Raw genomic sequence first — 18,143 nt, forward strand, 5'->3', positions numbered from 1 at the left:
CTGCTGTCAGACTAAATCTGAAACGAAGTATATTAAAAATATTTCCACGGTCACATCCTAAGTTAGAACTAGAGATCCGCGTTTTCGGAGTTCATTTTTCGTCAAACTCGAAAGGTGTTTCTCAGAGTTAATTTTTTTCTAGAAAGTTCGGGGTTTATCGGAGTTTATTATCGTTTGATTTCTGATTCGCCGAAATTCGAAGGATCACTTCGCAGTGTTTTTCTGTTTAAAATAAAAAAAAATATCTGGGTTTAAACGTGTTTTACATAAAAAAATAATTAAAAATAAAACGCGCTTGTAGCATATTATACTCTGCAGGTTTTAACATTGGTACCATTGATATTGGCAATACTATTTTGCCCCACGACAAAAGTTGCACGCGAGTGTAGCTTCGATGAAAGACCATACCTTAAAATGAACGAACTCTTTAGAGCAGGTCGCTGGGAAGCTTGTATTCATCGTATCCTATTTCACGAAACTACTCCGCGGACGCGCATGTTGGAGTAGTAAACGATGTTATAGATAAGTTTGAACCGCTCCTATTCCCCCTTTTATGCAGTCTCTATGGTCCATATCAGTCACGGCTTGTGGTATGGGCTCCGTGGGACCCGGGAAGGCAGGGAGCCAGCCTTTTGGGGGGAAAGCGTTTTATTCCGGTTCGAAGTCGTGCTTGCACCAGCTCCAGCCCACCGCGTTCCTTTTTTCTCCTCGCGCACCGTCCCCAGCCTCGGTCCTTCCGTCGTCACTTCGTCTTTTTCTCGTCGCACCAATCAGCGCACACCACGGGTAACAAAAATATAACAATCACAAAGCCCGATACCCCGTCGGCGACGGCGCGCGCTGAATCCGCTGCCTCATGCATGCCACATGCATGCCACATGCATGACACGCCCCCCCCCCCCTTTTTTTTTTCAATTAAAAAATCACAGTTTGTGTATTCCTTTACAATCGTAGCATTTAGAACAAAAGAAAACGAACTGCGCGCACATTCCCGTCCATTCGACGTGAATGATCACTAGAAAGACTGACAAACTTCTTGAGAACATCTAAAGTACATTAACCACAAACAAAAGTCCACCCGGCTACAGCCTTGACAACGCATCAGCAGGGACATTTCTCGTCCCTTTTACGTACCGGACATTCAGGTAAAATTTTTGCAACGCTAGCACCCAACGAGTCAGCCTCGCACTATTTCGTGCTGCTGACGCCAAATACTGCAAAGGGTTATGGTCGGTGCGAATTTCGACCTCCGCCCCAAATAGCCACGTTTCCAACTGACTTAAGGCCCACACAACCGCGTAAGCTTCACGTTCGATTACAGCCCACCGGGTTTGGGGATCAGTTAGTTTTTTACTGAGAAACGCCACCGGGTACTCTTTCCCATCACCTGCCCTTTGGGCAAGACATGCCCCTATAGCTCTATCCGATGCGTCGGTGGACAGAACAAAAGGCTGGCTGGCATCTGGCGCTCTCATGACTGGGACTTCCATCAGGAGACACTTTGCCTTTTGAAACGTTTGTTCCTCCTTGTCACTCCACGGTAACACGTTCGGAGTCCTGTCTCCAGTTCGCGCGGTCAACGGCAACACCACTTCAGCATAGTTCGCAACGTAGTCTCTATAGGCAACCTGCAATGCTGTTTGGTTTGGCGCCATCTAGCGACTGAAGCAAGAAATATTGGGTACCCATGGGAGTGGCGGCTGCATTGTTCAAACGTGAGCGCTTACTCCGGTGGCGCCCCTTAGCCTAGTGTCTGAAGCAAGAAATACTGGGTATCCAAGGAAGCCGTGATCGCGAAACGTGCCAGTAGAGCGGAAGCTACGGCCCTGGCGGGCCAATCGAAACGTGACTGCGTATCACCGGAGCGCGCCTAAACTGCGGAGAAGCATCAGGCTTTTCGCTGCGTCATGCTCCAATATGTGTGCGTTGCGCTCGTATACGTCGCGCATTTCGAAGCCTTCGGCAGGCAATATGGGGCTTATCGTTCACCCTTTGCCAAGTTACAACGAGACAGGGTATAACTGTGCGCTGTCACGCTGCTGGCGCCGCCTGGCCGTTGCCGGTTGGCTATAGTAGTTCATTAGCCCTAAAAAGCTCTTCAGTTCTTTCTTCGTCTTTGGCCTCTCCATGATCTGAATCGCCTTGATACGAACGGGGTCAGGAGCATGCCTCCCAGAGCCGATCTGGTGGCCGAGGTACATGACCATTCCCTGGGCAAACCTGCATTTGGACAGCTTCACCGTAGGCCCCACGCTACTTAAGGTTTCGAGAACGCTTTTTACATGCAAAAGGTGGTCTTCCCACTTAGAAGAATATATTGCAATGTCATCGATATATGCGCCTGCATATTCTCTGTGTGGTCGCAACACTTCATTCATCACGCGCTGAAAAGTTGCCGCTGAATTTTTCAACCCATAGGGCATAACTTTCCATGCGTACTCCCCACGATTGGTTACGAATGCCGCGACCTTCTGAGACCGTTCTTCGACTGGTATTTGCCAATACCCACGGGTTAGGTCCAGTACTGTTATGTACGACGCCTTCGCGACCATCCAGATCATTTCGGTAGCATTATTCATTGGAAAGGCATCGGCTTCAGTGATCGCGTTTAATTGCCTATAATCGATGCACAATCTCACACTCCCATCCTTCTTCGCTACACACACTACCGGATGAGCAAACTCTGATTCAACTGGATAGATCATACCCCATTCTAGAAGCTGTTCTATCTGCCTTTCAACCTCAGCTCTCATTTTTATCGGCACCCTATAAGCATATCTCTTCTTTTGTCGCGAACCTTCAACAAGTCTTATCTTGTGCAGTCCTTTTGCACACTTTCCTGGGTGCCTAGAGAAGACATGTACGAACTGCTGTACCATGCTGTACATCTCTTTTTCCTCCGCGGTTTTCTGTGATTCAGGTTCACCTGCTCCCCTCCCGTCTGTGGGGAGTTCCTCCACCGAACCGAAGTCCGGATCATCAAAGATAACACCAACAGCGTTAACGCGTGCCACATATGGCCTAAGTTTGTTGGCGTGGATCCACTTACGGCCACCGTCAGGCATCTCAACTACGTAGCTGTTCTTTCTCCTAACCTCTAGTATTTTCGCTGGTCCCAACCAAGGAAAGTTCATCTTTTTACCACTCGTGTCCCTTAGTAGCACTAGATCGCCCCTACAAAACGCCTTCTCTTTCGCACGGAGATGGTAACGCGTGGCGTACGACCTCTGTTTGTGCTCTGCCTGTTCCTTTACTACTCGCGTCATGTCGGCCATTTGTTTTCTTAATCTAACCAGATATTTGTCCGCCGACTCAACGAGCGTGGACGGGGGCGTCCAGTCACCAGTCCACGATTTTTTTAGGATGGACATTGGACCATTCGGCGCACGTCCATACATGAGTTCAAATGGCGACATCCCCGTAGTTTCATTCGGGACTTCGCGGTAGGCCCAAAGTAGACAAGGAACTAGGCGATCCCAGCCCCGCCCATGTTCCGCTGTCACTTGCCTCAACATCCGCTTCAGCGTACCATTCCATCGCTCAACTAGCCCATTGCTCTCTGGGTGTTCTGGTGTAGAGAACCTGGGTGACGACCCCAACCTACGCAGCAACTCCTGTGTGAGCTCGGTCGTGAAGTTTGTGCCCTGATCAGACGAGACTGTTTCTGGCACTCCTATTCGCGCAATTATTTCAACCAGCGCGTCACACACTGCCTTCGCCGTTAGCGATCTGATACAAACCACTTCTGGCCATCTGGTGCACACATCAACCAGACACAAGGCATATTTGTGCCCCCTCGACGACGCCGGGTCTAACGGTCCAATACAATTGATTACAACTGTCTGGAATGGAACATCTGGTCTTACTAGCGGGGTAATAGGCACACGGTCTCTGGTTTGTGGGTCGCCTGTCAATTCCCGATCAGGCCAAGTTCTACTCGCTCCGAGGAAGTCACACAAGGAGCGCTATCATAGACAAACACTTTATAGATACTCAAGTTATGCTGCGGGGGCCAAGGCTGCCTTGTGGTCCGGGTCTTCCCTGGGCTCGTTCCGCACCGCCTCTTTCGTTTGTCACGGCCCTTCGAACTCCTGTCCTCGCGCACCCACTACGAGCGTCCCCTCTTCTTCTTCCACCTGGCGCCGTCTTCTACACGCAGTCCGCTCACTGTCCCCCACACTCCCCTCCCCTCAAGCTTCGGCTCCCCGAGGGCTCTGGACGACTGGTGTGGATGGGTTTTTTTGAAGTACTCCTCGAGTTCGTCCATCTCCGCGTCGCTGGTGCCGGTGGACGCGGATGGGGCCGCAGCTGTTAAATGGGGAGCTTGTTCTGGAGGGGCCGGTGCGCGCTCGGTGGAGGGGCCGGGGGCCTGGTCTTGGCCGATGGGTATGTTTTCTTTCTCGTCGACCGGGGCAGGACATGGTGTGTTCACCCGGTCGGCTTGATCTGCGCCAAAGGCCGCTGGGGCAACGAACTCTGGCCGGTTCCGGCGGAGTAGCTCGACTGCCGCCGCAACGGAGGCGGGACGGCCCATCTTCTTCAGAAAGTCCCCATGCCGGTGGCTGGCTTCGTGGGTGTCCTGGTGGATGACAGGGACCTTGCACAGCCAGCAGGCGTCTGGGTCGTTTTCCGAAAGCGAGAAGTGCGGTAGGGTATGTCCCTGGAAGGGCTGTGGGATCTGGGCGGGCAGCTGGGAAGGGTTTGGACGGGGCTGGTTTCTCCATCGCACCCTGGACACGAAGTGGACGGCCTCTTGGCCGTCCTGGGCCGTCCAGGTGGCCACGGTGTGGCGAGGTGGCTTGTGCCGGGCTGGTTCTCCAGCCGCCGTCAAGACCGCTTCTCCTCGTGGGGTGGGGTCTCGTCTGCCCGCCTGGTCACTCGAGGCTCTCCGGTGCTCCACGTCTCCGCCGCCCTGCCTCTGTTGATAGATCGAGGACAGGGTTGATCACCCCGCCTCTGCCAACCGGGTTGACCACCCTGTTGGTTGGTCCGCCTTGTTCTTCGCCAACCGGGTTGACCACCCTGTCCGTTGGTCTCGCCGGTCCGCTGCCGAACGGGTTGACCACCCTGTCGGTCGTCGGACTGGCCTGTCACCTGCCGAACGGGTTGACCACCCGGTGGGTTGGGCTGGCTGGTCCTGCGTTCGAAGGGTTGACCACCCTGGGGGTTAGCCCGGCTGACTCCGCCGGTATCACGGGAGGTGGAAGGTCGCCCTCCTGGATGGCGCCGCCCATTCTGGTTCCTCCGGGGGGGGGGGGGGGGGGGGGCATTTCTGGACAGAACAAGCTCTATTAACATCTTGCAAAGATTAGATCAAGTTATAGGCCGCAGATTATAGCGCCGCGCAGAGCACCTATCGGATCTCTCACCGACGGGTTCGCGCATTGTTCGGCTACCACGCTTAGGCCGCGTTGCCGGTCGCGCGCGAGAGTCACGCGGAACGGAGGATTCCTCGTTTTGTTCTCGTTCATCGTCATCCCGATCACGAAGATGGTACTTTTTTAGGTCTGTGATGTGGACCGGGCCAGACTCCTCGCTCGCATTTTCCTGAGCGAGCCTGTAGGTAAGACGTGACAGTCGTGCCTTTACCACGTAGGGCCCTTCCCACTTCGGAGCAAGTGAGGCTGCGAATCCGCTCGCTGCGTTGCTCAAAGGATGGGTTCTCCTGAGGACCAAGTCACCCACCTTGTACTCCAGGTGACGATGAGCCTTATCGTACTGGGCCGCCTGTTCGATCCTTGCTGCAACGAGGTTCTCTCTGGCGTCGTGCAACGCATTCGAAAGGCGAACTTTCAACTCCGCCGCGTATTTAGAGAGTGGGCGTTCTGTCGAACCTTGATTATTTCGTAACCCGTTCTCCAGCGGAGACGATAGCTCCTTACCCAAGTTTAGAAGCGCAGGCGTTAACCCAGTAGATCTGTTCACGGTCGTCCGGATTGCAAAACCCATCTCGACAATGTGTTCGTCCCAGTCCCTGTGTCTCTCCGTTAGTGTGATCAGCATGCTCTTCAAGTTTCGGTTCACTCTCTCAGTGATATTAGCCTGAGGATGGTATGGTGTCGTCCTTTTGTGCTTTATGTTTAGCGCCAAGCAGGAGTCAGTGAACACTCTGCTGGTAAAATAGCGAGCATTATCGCTGATGAGACACGTGGGTGTACCGAAGCGCATGAAAGTTTCCAACAACTTCTCCCAGATGCGCTCCGAGACCAGCTTCCTCAGCGGGTGTAACTCCACCCATTTCGAGAAATGATCGGTTATTACCAATAAATACTGGTTCCCACGGGGACTTTTTGGAAGTGGGCCGATGATGTCGCAAGCAACCATCTCCCACGGGTAGTGACTCACTACAGGCTGCATCAGGCCTGGGGGCTTTCCCCCTCGCGGCTTCGCTTTCTGGCAGACTGGGCAGCTACGGGCGTATCGGAGTGTATCCTGTCTCATCCCCGGCCAGGTCGCGACGCGACATAACTTTTGAAAAGTCTTGCTGCCGCTGCCATGACCAGCCAAAGCCGAGTCGTGGAAGTATCCGATAAACCGCCTCCGTAGCCTCCTAGGAATCACCACCCTGAACGGAGAGTCGTTCTCCTCCTCGTCGTCGATTGTTGGAATGTAGCGGAGCAATAAGCCGTCTTGACCCAGCAGGTATGAATCAATATGTTCGTTAAATTGACCGCCAGCGTTCCCGGTGTTGCTTGCTATTTCCGCAATTTTCCCCAACACCCGCTGACAAAAACCATCTGCCTTTTGGGCCTCGACAAGCTCTTCCTTGCTCACCACTTCACCCCAAGCCACGATCCTCTGTTCCCTCGTGCGGCCTCCTAACACTGCGACGAGCTCCTGTTGCATCGATCCCTTCCCGCTGTCTCGCTTATGAGCGGCCGCGCGGGAAGCTCGTCTCTCGCAATCCCCTGGTTGCGTCTCCTCCTTCCAACCACTATCATGGGGCGCCCGAGAAAGTGCGTCTGCAACCTTGTTGGTGGAGCCCTTTCGGTACTCGACAGTATAGGAGTATCGCTGCAAAGTGAGTGCCCACCGAGCTAACCTCCCCGCCGGCTCTTTCAACCTTTGAATCCAGGTGAGAGCGGCGTGGTCTGTCTGAATGACGAAGGTGGTCCCGTCTAAATACAGGTCGAATTTCTTTAGAGCAAACATGACGGCCAGCCCCTCCTTCTCCGTCACGCTGTAATTGCGTTCTGGCGGTGTAAGGGTTCGGCTGGCGAATGCCACCGGGCGCAGCTGTCCGTCATGTTCTTGCAATAACACCGCACCGACCCCGTAGTCGCTCGCGTCTGTCTGTACCACGAACGGACGGTTAAGGTCTGGCAGGCACAGGCTGGCCGTGGCTGCTATCGCCTTCGTGAGGGAAGAGAAAGCTACCTCTTGTTCTCCGCCCCAGGCCCATCTCGAGCCTTTGTGGAGCAGCAGGTTCAGTGGCCGTGTGAGTCCAGCGCACCCTGGAATGAACTGCCGATAAAAACCGACCATTCCAAGGAACCTTTGAAGGCTCTTCGCGTCGCGCGGTGGTGGGCAATCAAGAATGGCCCTCAACTTATCCTCGTTCGGCCTCAAGGTACCATCATCTACGACGAAACGCAAGAGGTTGACCCTTGACGCCGCGAGCTGGACCTTCTTTGGATTAATCGTTAACCCCGCTTTCCTCATTCTGCTTAAGATAATCTCAAGGTGTGCTAGGTGCTCCTCGAATGACTTTGAAAATACGACTACATCATCCATGTATGCCATGGCAAAGTTGAACTTCGCGTCCCCCAGCACGATGTCCATAAGCCGTTGGAAACTCGATGGCGAGTTAGACAATCCGAACGGAAGGCGGATAAACTCAAACAGACCCCTGTGACAGGTGAACGCCGTCTTCTGGACATCGTGTGGTGCTACCTGGATCTGCAAAAAACCTCTGCTACAATCCAAGGTAGTGAAAACCCTCGCGCTACCCAACGAGTACATGATGGACTCAATAGATGGGAGGGGATATGAATCCCTTCGTGTCATCTCGTTAAGTCGGCGGTAGTCAACGCAGAGACGAGCGGTACCGTCTTTTTTTGGCGCTAAGACTACCGGAAAAGCCCAGGGGCTCTGTGACGGCCTCACGGCCCCTGTGTCTATCATCTCATCGAGAGCCTTATCTAGGAGAGCTCGCTTGTGCGCACTCAGCGGTCTGGGATTACAACCCCATGGTCTAGCATCTCCTGTGTCGATTCTGTGTTGTAAAATGTTTGTAAGTCCTGGCCTCTCGGTAAACATAGCTGCGTGTCGATGCAAGGCGTCTGCTAACCTACACCGTTGTTCCACCGGCCCGTTGTAAGAAGCGACAATCGCTTCAACGTTTCCCGATACGACTCGCGCAGCTAATGTTTGCTCCTCTCGTGATCCGACGAGTGAGCTTTCTGTGTCCTGACCGAAACTCGGTGGGACGGCAAAGGGGATAAGGGGAGTCAACGGATTATAGTGGTACCCGTTATTCTTCAAGTCTATGATAATCCCCTCCCGGCAGACGAAGTCCTGTCCTAAGATCACAGGGATTTGCATGCCTGGCAGATAGAGAAAACGCTGCCTCCTTCGACTGCCGTCGAGGCTAAGGTGAAGGCGTATAGCGCTTTGTGCCCTAGCCGATCCTGCTGCTAAACGCAGCGTGGTGGAAACTCCCGCACGTGAAGTGCTCGTCGGCGACAGTCTTCGTAGACTCTGTCGCCGATTAGGGAAAGAGTCGAACCGGTGTCAAATAGTGCGTAGTAAATGTTACCACCGATCTCGACGCGCACGTACGGCCCCTTCTCAGATGTCAAATCCTGAGTTCGACATGCCGACGGGGCAAGCACCGACCTGTCGCTGACCGCAACTCCAGCCCCGTTGGCAGACTGATGAGGGGCCTCGGCAGCGGCCGGCAACCGCGAGTCGGGAAGTCCAATTAGTGGCGCCGGCCTCTCCCGTTTCCCTGAGACCCATGGGGGGGAGCTGCCGTCCATGTGCACTGACGCTTGATATGCCCAAGCTGATTGCATTTATAGCACCTGACCTGTCTCCTGCCATTGTGTGCTGAGCGCCCGCCGCTACCATCACGCGAAGCAGTGTCGCGCCGGGGGTCATTGTAGTTCCTGCGACCCTCGTAATGATTCGCGACTCCGCGGTGGTCGGCTGCGCCGCCTCCCCTACGGGGATGCGCCTTGGAAGAGCCCGTGTTAGCTGCTCTGCGCCTCTGTTCAAAAGCGAAGGGATCTAAGGCGCGGGGCACAGCAGTTTCGCCACTCCTATGTCCTGTAACGGCCACGTACGGCGTGCGTGAGTCGTCGCAAGCTCCCGCGCCTCGTCCTGTCCAGGCGCCACCCGGCTCCAGAGATTCCTCTGCGCGTGGAGGGGGGCGATACGTCAACTCGGCGAGCAAGCTCGCCTGAACGATGCGCGCCTCTCTGCAAGTGCTTCCAGATCAGCGAAATCACGTCCGCGCAAGTAGGGTTTAAAGCTAGGGTGACACTGGCGGATCGCCCTAGCTACCTTCTCCGCGTCTGACGCTGTAGGGTCGGCTCTGGAGTAGAGCTCCTGGAGAGCGCGGATGTATTCTACGAGGCTCTCGTCCGGATGCTGAGTACGGCTGGCTAGCTCATCTCTGAGCCGCATCTCATAGTCGGGAGGCAGAAATTCCTCTCTGAATCGTGTCCGGAAATCTGCCATCGAAAGGAACGGCCTCTGCATTCGTCTCCAACGCGCTGCGTCATCCGTCAACGCGATTGGGACGATCTGTATCAGGGCCGTTTCATCCGACGCGCCCAACGCGGCAATGTACGCGTCTAGGTCCTGCAAGAAATCGTGAACCGATGCTGCGTCGGAGTAGCCCGAATAGGTCGGCGTCGGCACGCTCAACCGCGGGCGAGGCACGGGTGTAGGCGCGGGATTCACCACCCCTGGGGCCAAACCCATCTGTCTAGAAAACGTCGCGAACATCGCCGTCATTGCGTGCATTAGTTCGCTGACGTCTCCCGTGTGCACCGCCGGAATTGGGGGTTCTAGCGCTGCCGCAACGCTCGCTTCCCCACTCGTGCCTTCTCCCACGTCCGAGTCAATATCCGCCACTGACTGGGTTGAGGCCTCGGGATGGGCGGCCTTATTCCGTAACCTGGACATGGTGGCAGAGCGTTAAACACTGATGTCCAGCGGAGTAACAAAAAAATTCAAACGGGAAAACAAAACAAACCTAAACTTAGAAATCGCGATTCGTGGGACTCCCTGGGAGCGAAAAAAAAGCAACGGCAGACTGATCGGGCCCCACGTTGGAAGCGCCAGTTATGTGGGTCGCCTGTCAATTCCCGATCAGGCCAAGTTCTACTCGCTCCGAGGAAGTCACACAAGGAGCGCTATCATAGACAAACACTTTATAGATACTCAAGTTATGCTGCGGGGGCCAAGGCTGCCTTGTGGTCCGGGTCTTCCCTGGGCTCGTTCCGCACCGCCTCTTTCGTTTGTCACGGCCCTTCGAACTCCTGTCCTCGCGCACCCACTACGAGCGTCCCCTCTTCTTCTTCCACCTGGCGCCGTCTTCTACACGCAGTCCGCTCACTGTCCCCCACAGGTTCTAGGTCTCGCGTTCAACTGGCAGTAATGGCATTCTTTGCAGTATTTACTAATCTGCTCCTGCATGTTCGGCCAGTAAAATGAATTCTTAATTCGCTGTTGCGTTTCCTTTCCAGCGAAATGCACGCCAACTGGTTTGTCGTGGGCTACTTCTAACACTGTCTTCCGCCTGCTTTCCGGTAAAACTAGCTGCTTGACAATTCTGCCATCTATTTTTTCTTTGTGGAACAGCGTTCCATCAACCACTTGCATTCCATGAGTCCCTTTTTTTGCCTGTAGCCACAAGGGCTTCAGCGACTCGTCGTTCTTCTGCTCTGTTCGAAACTGAAGGCAACCTTCAGATTCTATTTCGTTTACGTCACTTCGCTCGTCCACAGACTCTACAATTCCGTTTTCACCCTCCGACTGTGTGCTCGCCACGCATGCCTCTATCACCAGCCCTTCCTTCAATACTGCAGCGTCACAGGGAAGATCCACCTGATCTACCAAGGGCACTTTCTGTTCTACTTTTCTTAAAGCTACTAATTACTCAGGTGTGAGTAGTGCGTCAACGTCTCCGGCAAGCTGCTGCTCGGTTACAGCACTGAGCAGTAAAGTATCCACTCCAGTATCAAGCGCACTGCTACCAAGTCGAAACGGGACATACATGAGATCGGCCTCCACCTTGTGGCCGAAAGCGCCATTCAACCGAATCTTCCCTTTTTGATTCTCGTCCAAAATGGTGGCCATCGACCTTCGAACCACTCTAATGTCTGCCCCCGAATCAACCCTAGCATTCAAGCGCTTGTCTCCTGAGCGGAGTTGCACAAATCGTTCTTCGTCAAGCACTTCGTGTTGTTCAGTCAGCGATACTAGTTTATGATGTACCTCGATTGATTGCTCGGCGTGTTCGCAGTCTAAAGGTCTTTTTACTCGTGCCGTTAGCTTAGGATTGGTCTCAGGGCAATTCGTTGCCAGATGACCCTGTTTCCCACAAGCGAAACAGCGTCGAGTGTCGCCGACATACTCAGTATGACCTCTCTCTTTCGGAGGCGTCATAGACTCGCTCTGACTAGAGTCACCAGTAGTGTCTGTCTTGTGGTAGGGTTTTGGGACCCTCTGGCGCATTACTCTCCTGATGGCATTCAGCGAGCTTAGCTAACGCCTCGGGACGCAGTCACTCCCGCGTTTCGTTCAAGGCAACATATGCTTTTATTTCATTAGGGAGGGACTTCTTCAACCTATCCGCGACAACTATTTGCAACAAGTCACCGTAAGTATCCACTTTTCTACTGTTCACATACCTGAAGTAGCTATTAAGTCGGCCGGCGAACTGGCTCCAGGACTCTTTCCGCAATTTGCCTGCCGTGGTGAATAGTCGTTTGTATTCGTTTGGAGATAATCTTAGCTCACGTAAAATTCGTTCTTTTAGCTGAGCGTAAGATGGCAGTTCCTTCATGCCACTGCACATGATCGCTGACCTCACCCTGTCAGCTATATACGGCATTATCAGAACAGTTTTTATCTCGTCAGGAACCTGAAAGGATCGAAATATGACTTCTACCGCCTCAAACCAGCCAGGCACCAAGGTTTTGTCCCCGAGCATCCGGCTGAGCACATTAGTCAAGAGTGCAGCATAGTGGGCTGCCCTAGATTCGGGTTGTAATTCCAGCCCCCCATTTGCACCACCACCATTTTCCTTCTGCAATTTTTGGAGCTCAATTTGTGCCCGTATTTGTTCGAGCTTTATTTTTTCAATTTCCAACCGAGTGTTCATCACTTCAGAATCAGTTCTCCCCTCATCCTCCGATGCGTCATCAGGCTCCTTAAGTTTATCAGGCATTTTACCCTCCCCTTTGCCCGACTCATAGTTCTTCGCCATGGCTCGAGTGATCATTCAACCCAAATAGACAAGCATATGCGCTCACCAATTCAGGTTGACCAGCTCTTCGTCGTCGATGGGCAGTCAGAAGCACTGGCAGCGGAAATGCCTAACAGGAATGTCTCAGGGTCCGTGCATCACTGAAATTCGGATTCTACCGCTTGCAGGCAGTAGTTCCTGTCCCTCTCGAAGACTGGAAGTCTTGTTTTCCGCCGTTGTTTCTTGCGCTGAGGCTGCGTCATGCAGCGTTCGTCCCACTGGTCACGCCAAGCGCTCGCCTGGCGTCCGGTTGCATGGGCGCCGAAAAGCCGAGTTTGCTTGCTGTCAGCACCGTTCGTGCTGTGCTCCGGACTCGCCGCTCCGTCGCATATGGTAGACGAAAAGCCTGGCTTGCTTGAACTGGCAACGTCCGTGTAGTATGCCGGACCCACCGCTCCGTCGGTTGTGGCAGGCAAAAATCCGGGCTTACTTGAACTCGGCGACGTCTGTGCGGTGTTGGAGCTGGCCGCTCATCCCCAGGTTCCGTAGCTGAACTCTCGCTGTCGACTGCGCCAGTCACGGCTTGTGGTATGGGCGCCGTGGGACCCGGGAAGGCAGGGAGCCAGCCTTTTGGGGGGAAAGCGTTTTATTCCGGTTCGAAGTCGTGCTTGCACCAGCTCCAGCCCACCGCGTTCCTTTTTTCTCCTAGCGCACCGTCTCCAGCCTCGGTCCTTCCGTCGTCACTTCGTCTTTTTCTCGTCGCACCAATCAGCGCACACCAGGGGTAACAAAAATATAACAATCACAAAGCCCGATACCCCGTCGGCGACGGCGCGCGCTGAATCCGCTGCCTCATGCATGCCACATGCATGACAATATCTTTCCCTGTTATTAAAACACAACCTCTCCTTCCTCTAAAGCACAAATAGTAAGGCTCAACTGGAAAGCATCCAGTGTTTTTTGCCGTGAGACGAAAGTACAATGACCTGTTTTTTTTTAATATACCTTGAGGAGATAAGCGATAAGACCCCTTTTTTACGGTGGTCTAAGATAGCCAGCCGGCAACACCCAGGTGGCACCAACAGACTCAGAGCCCTCGGTCGTACCCAGTCTCGTAGTAATTTGCCGAAGGGTGAGCGATAAGCCCCACACTGCGTGCCGACAGCCTTGATATGTGCTACATTTACGAGGGCAATACACACATACTGGAGCATGACGCTGCGAGAAGCCTGATACTTAATCGCTGTAAAAGCGCGCTTTGATGATACATAATCACTTTCCGATTGGCCCGCCAGGGCCGTATCTTCCGCCGTACTGGCATGTTATGCGTTCACGGCTTCCTGGCCTGCCCAGTATTTCTTCCTTCAGACACTTGGCTAAGCGGCGCCACAAAGTAATAGCTCACGTTTGAACAATGCAGGCGCCACTCCCAGGCAAACCCAATGTTTCTTGCTTCAGTCGCTAGATAGCGTCAAACCAAAGAGAATTGCATGTTACCTATTGGAAAGGTAACTGGTGGCATTTTGTAAGGACCAATGACAATTCGAAGATTGTCGGATAAATGCGAATTTACAAAGAAATTTTGGGATGGGTGTTCTTCGAAGTTTTTCGGATTAATTCGAAAACACGGAACCCTAGTTTCAACAAAGCCTTTTGACGTTCACTTTAACCCGTGCAAACAAGTCACAACAGACAATTATATTTTTTTGAATCCTGAGAACGGAATTCCTAATGCCTCTCGTAACTTGTCACTCTTAATTTACCCGATACTACACTTGTCCAACGGCTGCTTATTCTAAATAACTCTGATTGATAAAATGATACGTTTAAGGGCGGGCGAATAGCGGTTCGAATCGGATAGCACTGCGTCATTCTTAATTAGAGCTTCGAGTTTTCGGTTGTTTATAAACATATCTTTTTATATTGGTGTGTTTTTTCTTTTAAATATAGTTTTACTATATACGCTCAGTTCTTTCTTAATTTGTTAAAACTTAAGCACTTTACACAAAAGACATCTAGTGCGAGAGTAAAAATATCTCCCCCCCCCCCTAAAAAAATTAAACCGACGAAATAGTGGCTCTTTTTAAATAGTTGAGGCTAAGAATGACGCTGCGCACCTGAATTCAAACCGTCATTCACCCACCCCTAGATACGAATTCATCAAAGATACATATACATGTATTTCTTCATATGCGTGTTCATACAACCTTTGAAACCTTATTGTCCTTTTGTCGTAGTAAACATTGCATAATTCCGCGTGTTCTAAAGCTCTTCGTTAATTTACAAATTTCGGTAAGTCTCGCATGGCCTGTCGTTTCACTGCAGCCGAGTGCCCAAGCAAGGAGCCTTTCCACGAGATCACGAAAGCCGGAAGCATTTTCAGGCAAAGGAAAAATTTGGGCATAATGGCTTGCGAGAACCACGACTTTGGTAAGATTCTCTTTTCTGATATCTTAAATCACAATTAAAGCCCACATCACACTGTTTGCAATTTTATTAACAGTGGTGCTTGACAGCGTGGTTCTCAGATTAATTTTTTTCTTTTTCAGCTTGGAAAGGTCAAGTATTTTCCAATGAAGTGGAGAACGGCTACCGCAACATTCGCTTCAAAGTTGATGTCGCCGTCAAAGAAGGTACTGATGCGATATGCTAAATACATAATTTTGAGTCATACCCTACGCGATCTGTTGAGGTTTTCGCAGACTGCCTTGGGGAAAGCTAGAAAACCTACACTGATGTCGTCTGAAGAGGGTAATTTGTAAAATCAGCAGAACATCATATAGGGGTATATTAAACCCAATAAGTGGATTAAGTAAATAAAGTTGTTAATAACCTTTTTAGTCAGTGAAACTACGTATTTGAACGCAAGCCTAAACTTGAACAGCGTTACGGAAAGCCACTGAGTAAGTAAATCTTAGAAAGGCCCGAAGGTGAGGGAAGTGTGGCAGCGCCCTCGAGTTACCACTGGTGCAAAATGCTCAAGGCTAGGCGGTCGAGGACGTGGATGGTAAAAGACAATAAAAAATCTAAAACTGTGTGCGCGAGATTTCGCACCACGAGCTTTGCGCCGGTTGCAGGAGTGGCAAATTAATCGCGCTACCGCGCTACCCATGTGCTCGAAACCTTTCTAAATTTGACTCATTACGTGTTTTTTTATGACGCTTAGCATGTTTTGAAGAAACATGTTTATATTTTCAATAGTTAAACAGGTAGTGAATCCGTTTTAGTCCATTATCCTAGTTGTCGTATATCGGGGGTATAACTCGAAGTGTCTATATATAGGGTGCCCCAAGTTACCAGGCTCGATTTCAAATGGATTGCGAAAATCGATGCCTGTACGTTGAAACCTAAAATTTTCGTCACAGGTGTATTTCACAGGTCGGTTTTTTCTTGTAAAATCAGAAAGCGTAACTCTTTTTATTTGTAAAAAATAGGGCCAAGAAACTTGCCAGGGTCAAGGGCTGGTGACGACGCAAACGACCAAGTCAAGTTGCGGGGCGTCTTTGGCACGCGTATTGATAGATGGCGTCGGGAGCAGCCTCACAAGGTGCAGCCAACCAGCGAAATTAAGCGGACGACACGCAGACGAAATTTGTTGGCAGCGAAAGCGCCGTAGTTATGCAGACACAATTTTTTTTTACTTTAAGTTTTGCTTTTATTGTTTGTATTTATTTTTTAATTAAAGGTACATTACGAAACAATTATGTTCATTTTAATAAGTCAGAATAGCCGTGAGCAGTCTTGATAAGGAGGTAGCGCCATTTATTAATGCGATCGCCAAGTGCGCCCCGCCACTCGACTTGGTCGTCTGAGTCGCCGCCCGCCGTTGACCCTGGCAAGTTTCTTGGACCCATTTTTTACGGAAAGAGAGGGGCGCTTTCTAATTTTACAAACAAAAGCTGACATGTGAAATACACCTTTAATGAAAATTTGAGATTGTTACGTGCAGACGTCGATTTTTACGATCAATTGTAGATGGAGCCTGTTGACTTGGGAGACTTTATCTATAGCCCTTTATATTTTGTCGCCTCAGTGCTTTAATTTACTTGCACGAACCCCATTAGTGCAGCTTTCATATTTTTTTAAAACAAATTTGTGAATTCTAAAAGTGCACCCTGAATCTTTTTTTATGTTAAACCGAGGTCTGCCAAATACACATATCTTAAAGGTTTTATTGTCTGTTTCATAGTACCGGTCAAACATAGGAATTGTGTTGCATGTTTATACAGCCGTAAGTTTTTCAGGTTCTATGGGCGTCTGGTGACGACTATTGATGATAACTTCTGGTTCTATAAATATACACATATGTACGAAATTATTTTTCTTGGTCACAAGAGCTGAAGCACGTTCAAGCAGCCTTAGTGTACATCAAAATAACTATTCATACGACTACTACAAAAAAACAGGCTTCGTTCAAGGCAGCCTGCAATAGTAATTGGAGAAAATATTAAGGGGTATGAAAAGCCTACAAGTAGTCAAGTTGCATACCACTAACGACTATCTTTTTTTTTTTGTCTCTGAAAAAAATAAAAAAACACATCCATAACCGATTTTTAGTGTATTCTGGGAATTTCACAAACACGGGCGCCGTTGTCTTCGAAAGGAAGCCATTTTCTTTTCAGTGTATTAAGGTGGCGATGCAAGCGAGTTGGTTCATGACTTCTGAAATTGGAAAACAGCGCGCAAAAAGACGAAGACGACGAGAGAAGAGCACAGGACAAGCGCTGACTATCAACTGAAGTTTTATTAAAAAAGGCTCAAGCAATACGATTCCGCCCACTCCAAACTTGTGAAACGAAATATTGCCACGTCATGCCTCCGAGCTTCACTGTACAGGTCCTGTCACCATGCCATGCTTGACAGCTATGAAGCCCAGGTCAAGCGACTTTTAGGAGCAGGATTTCCTCTTTCTGTTTTGCTTGGTGTCTCTCAGACAGTCTTGAAAAAAGTCAAGAGCGGTTCTCAGGAACCAAAAGTAAAGCCTAAACAAAGGCCTCAGGTTGTCCCATACTTACATAAGGTTTCACACAATTTAAAAAAGTGGCTAACCGGTTCAATGTGCCAATGGTTTTTTCAGCGCCTCAAAAATTAGCACAACTTTGCCCGCGCGTAAACCAGGCAAGCAGTAAAAAGATGTCATGTACTGTTAAGCATGTCAACAAGTTTGTGGATTGCGTTGTGGGTGTCATCTACAAAATTCCATTGTCATGCGGACGGGTTTACATTGGACAATCGGGACGCTGCGTCAACGAGAGAATGCGTGAGCATGCGAATTCCCTGCGGTCAATGACCGGAGGTCACTTGTACGTACATTGCAGAGACTGCCAGTGTCACCCCGTCTTCCAAAATACCTTAATCATTGGCAGGGGGCGCACAAAAGTGCAAAGAGAGGTGCTGGAGGCGCATGCTATCGAAAAAGCTGGCGCGGGGCACTGCGTCAGCCAACCTTCTGTTTATCTTCATAAAAAAGAGATAGATTTTATAGATGACTGGTGAGCGACACGCCATTGGTTGTTTCGGCGTTGGTTGACTGTGTGGTGTTTTCTTGCTTGAGCCTTTTTTAATAAAACTTCAGTTGATAGTCAGCGCTTGTCCTGTGCTCTTCTCTCGTCGTCTTCGTCTTTTTGCGCGCTGTTTTCCAATTTCAGAAATCTTTTCAGTGCTCTGTTCGCAAATTGCTCTGAGGTTTCTTCACTCACATAAAATGCTAATTTTCTTTGCT

General features: G+C 50.8%; 1 protein-coding gene across 1 annotated transcript in view; it reads left to right on the forward strand.

Annotated features, from left to right (window-relative positions):
• Positions 1-18,143, forward strand: part of LOC8039362 (complement C3) — an 88,748-nt gene that overhangs the window by 69,577 nt on the left and 1,028 nt on the right. Inside the window, exons 39-40 of the mRNA XM_040210681.3 lie at positions 14,747-14,851; positions 14,971-15,054. Coding sequence (XP_040066615.1) covers positions 14,747-14,851; positions 14,971-15,054 — 189 coding nt within the window. The remainder of the gene's footprint in view (positions 1-14,746; positions 14,852-14,970; positions 15,055-18,143) is intronic.

This window comes from Ixodes scapularis, unplaced genomic scaffold, assembly GCF_016920785.2.
Source record: "Ixodes scapularis isolate PalLabHiFi unplaced genomic scaffold, ASM1692078v2 PGA_scaffold8__174_contigs__length_109621045, whole genome shotgun sequence".
Classification (NCBI taxonomy): domain Eukaryota; kingdom Metazoa; phylum Arthropoda; class Arachnida; order Ixodida; family Ixodidae; genus Ixodes; species Ixodes scapularis.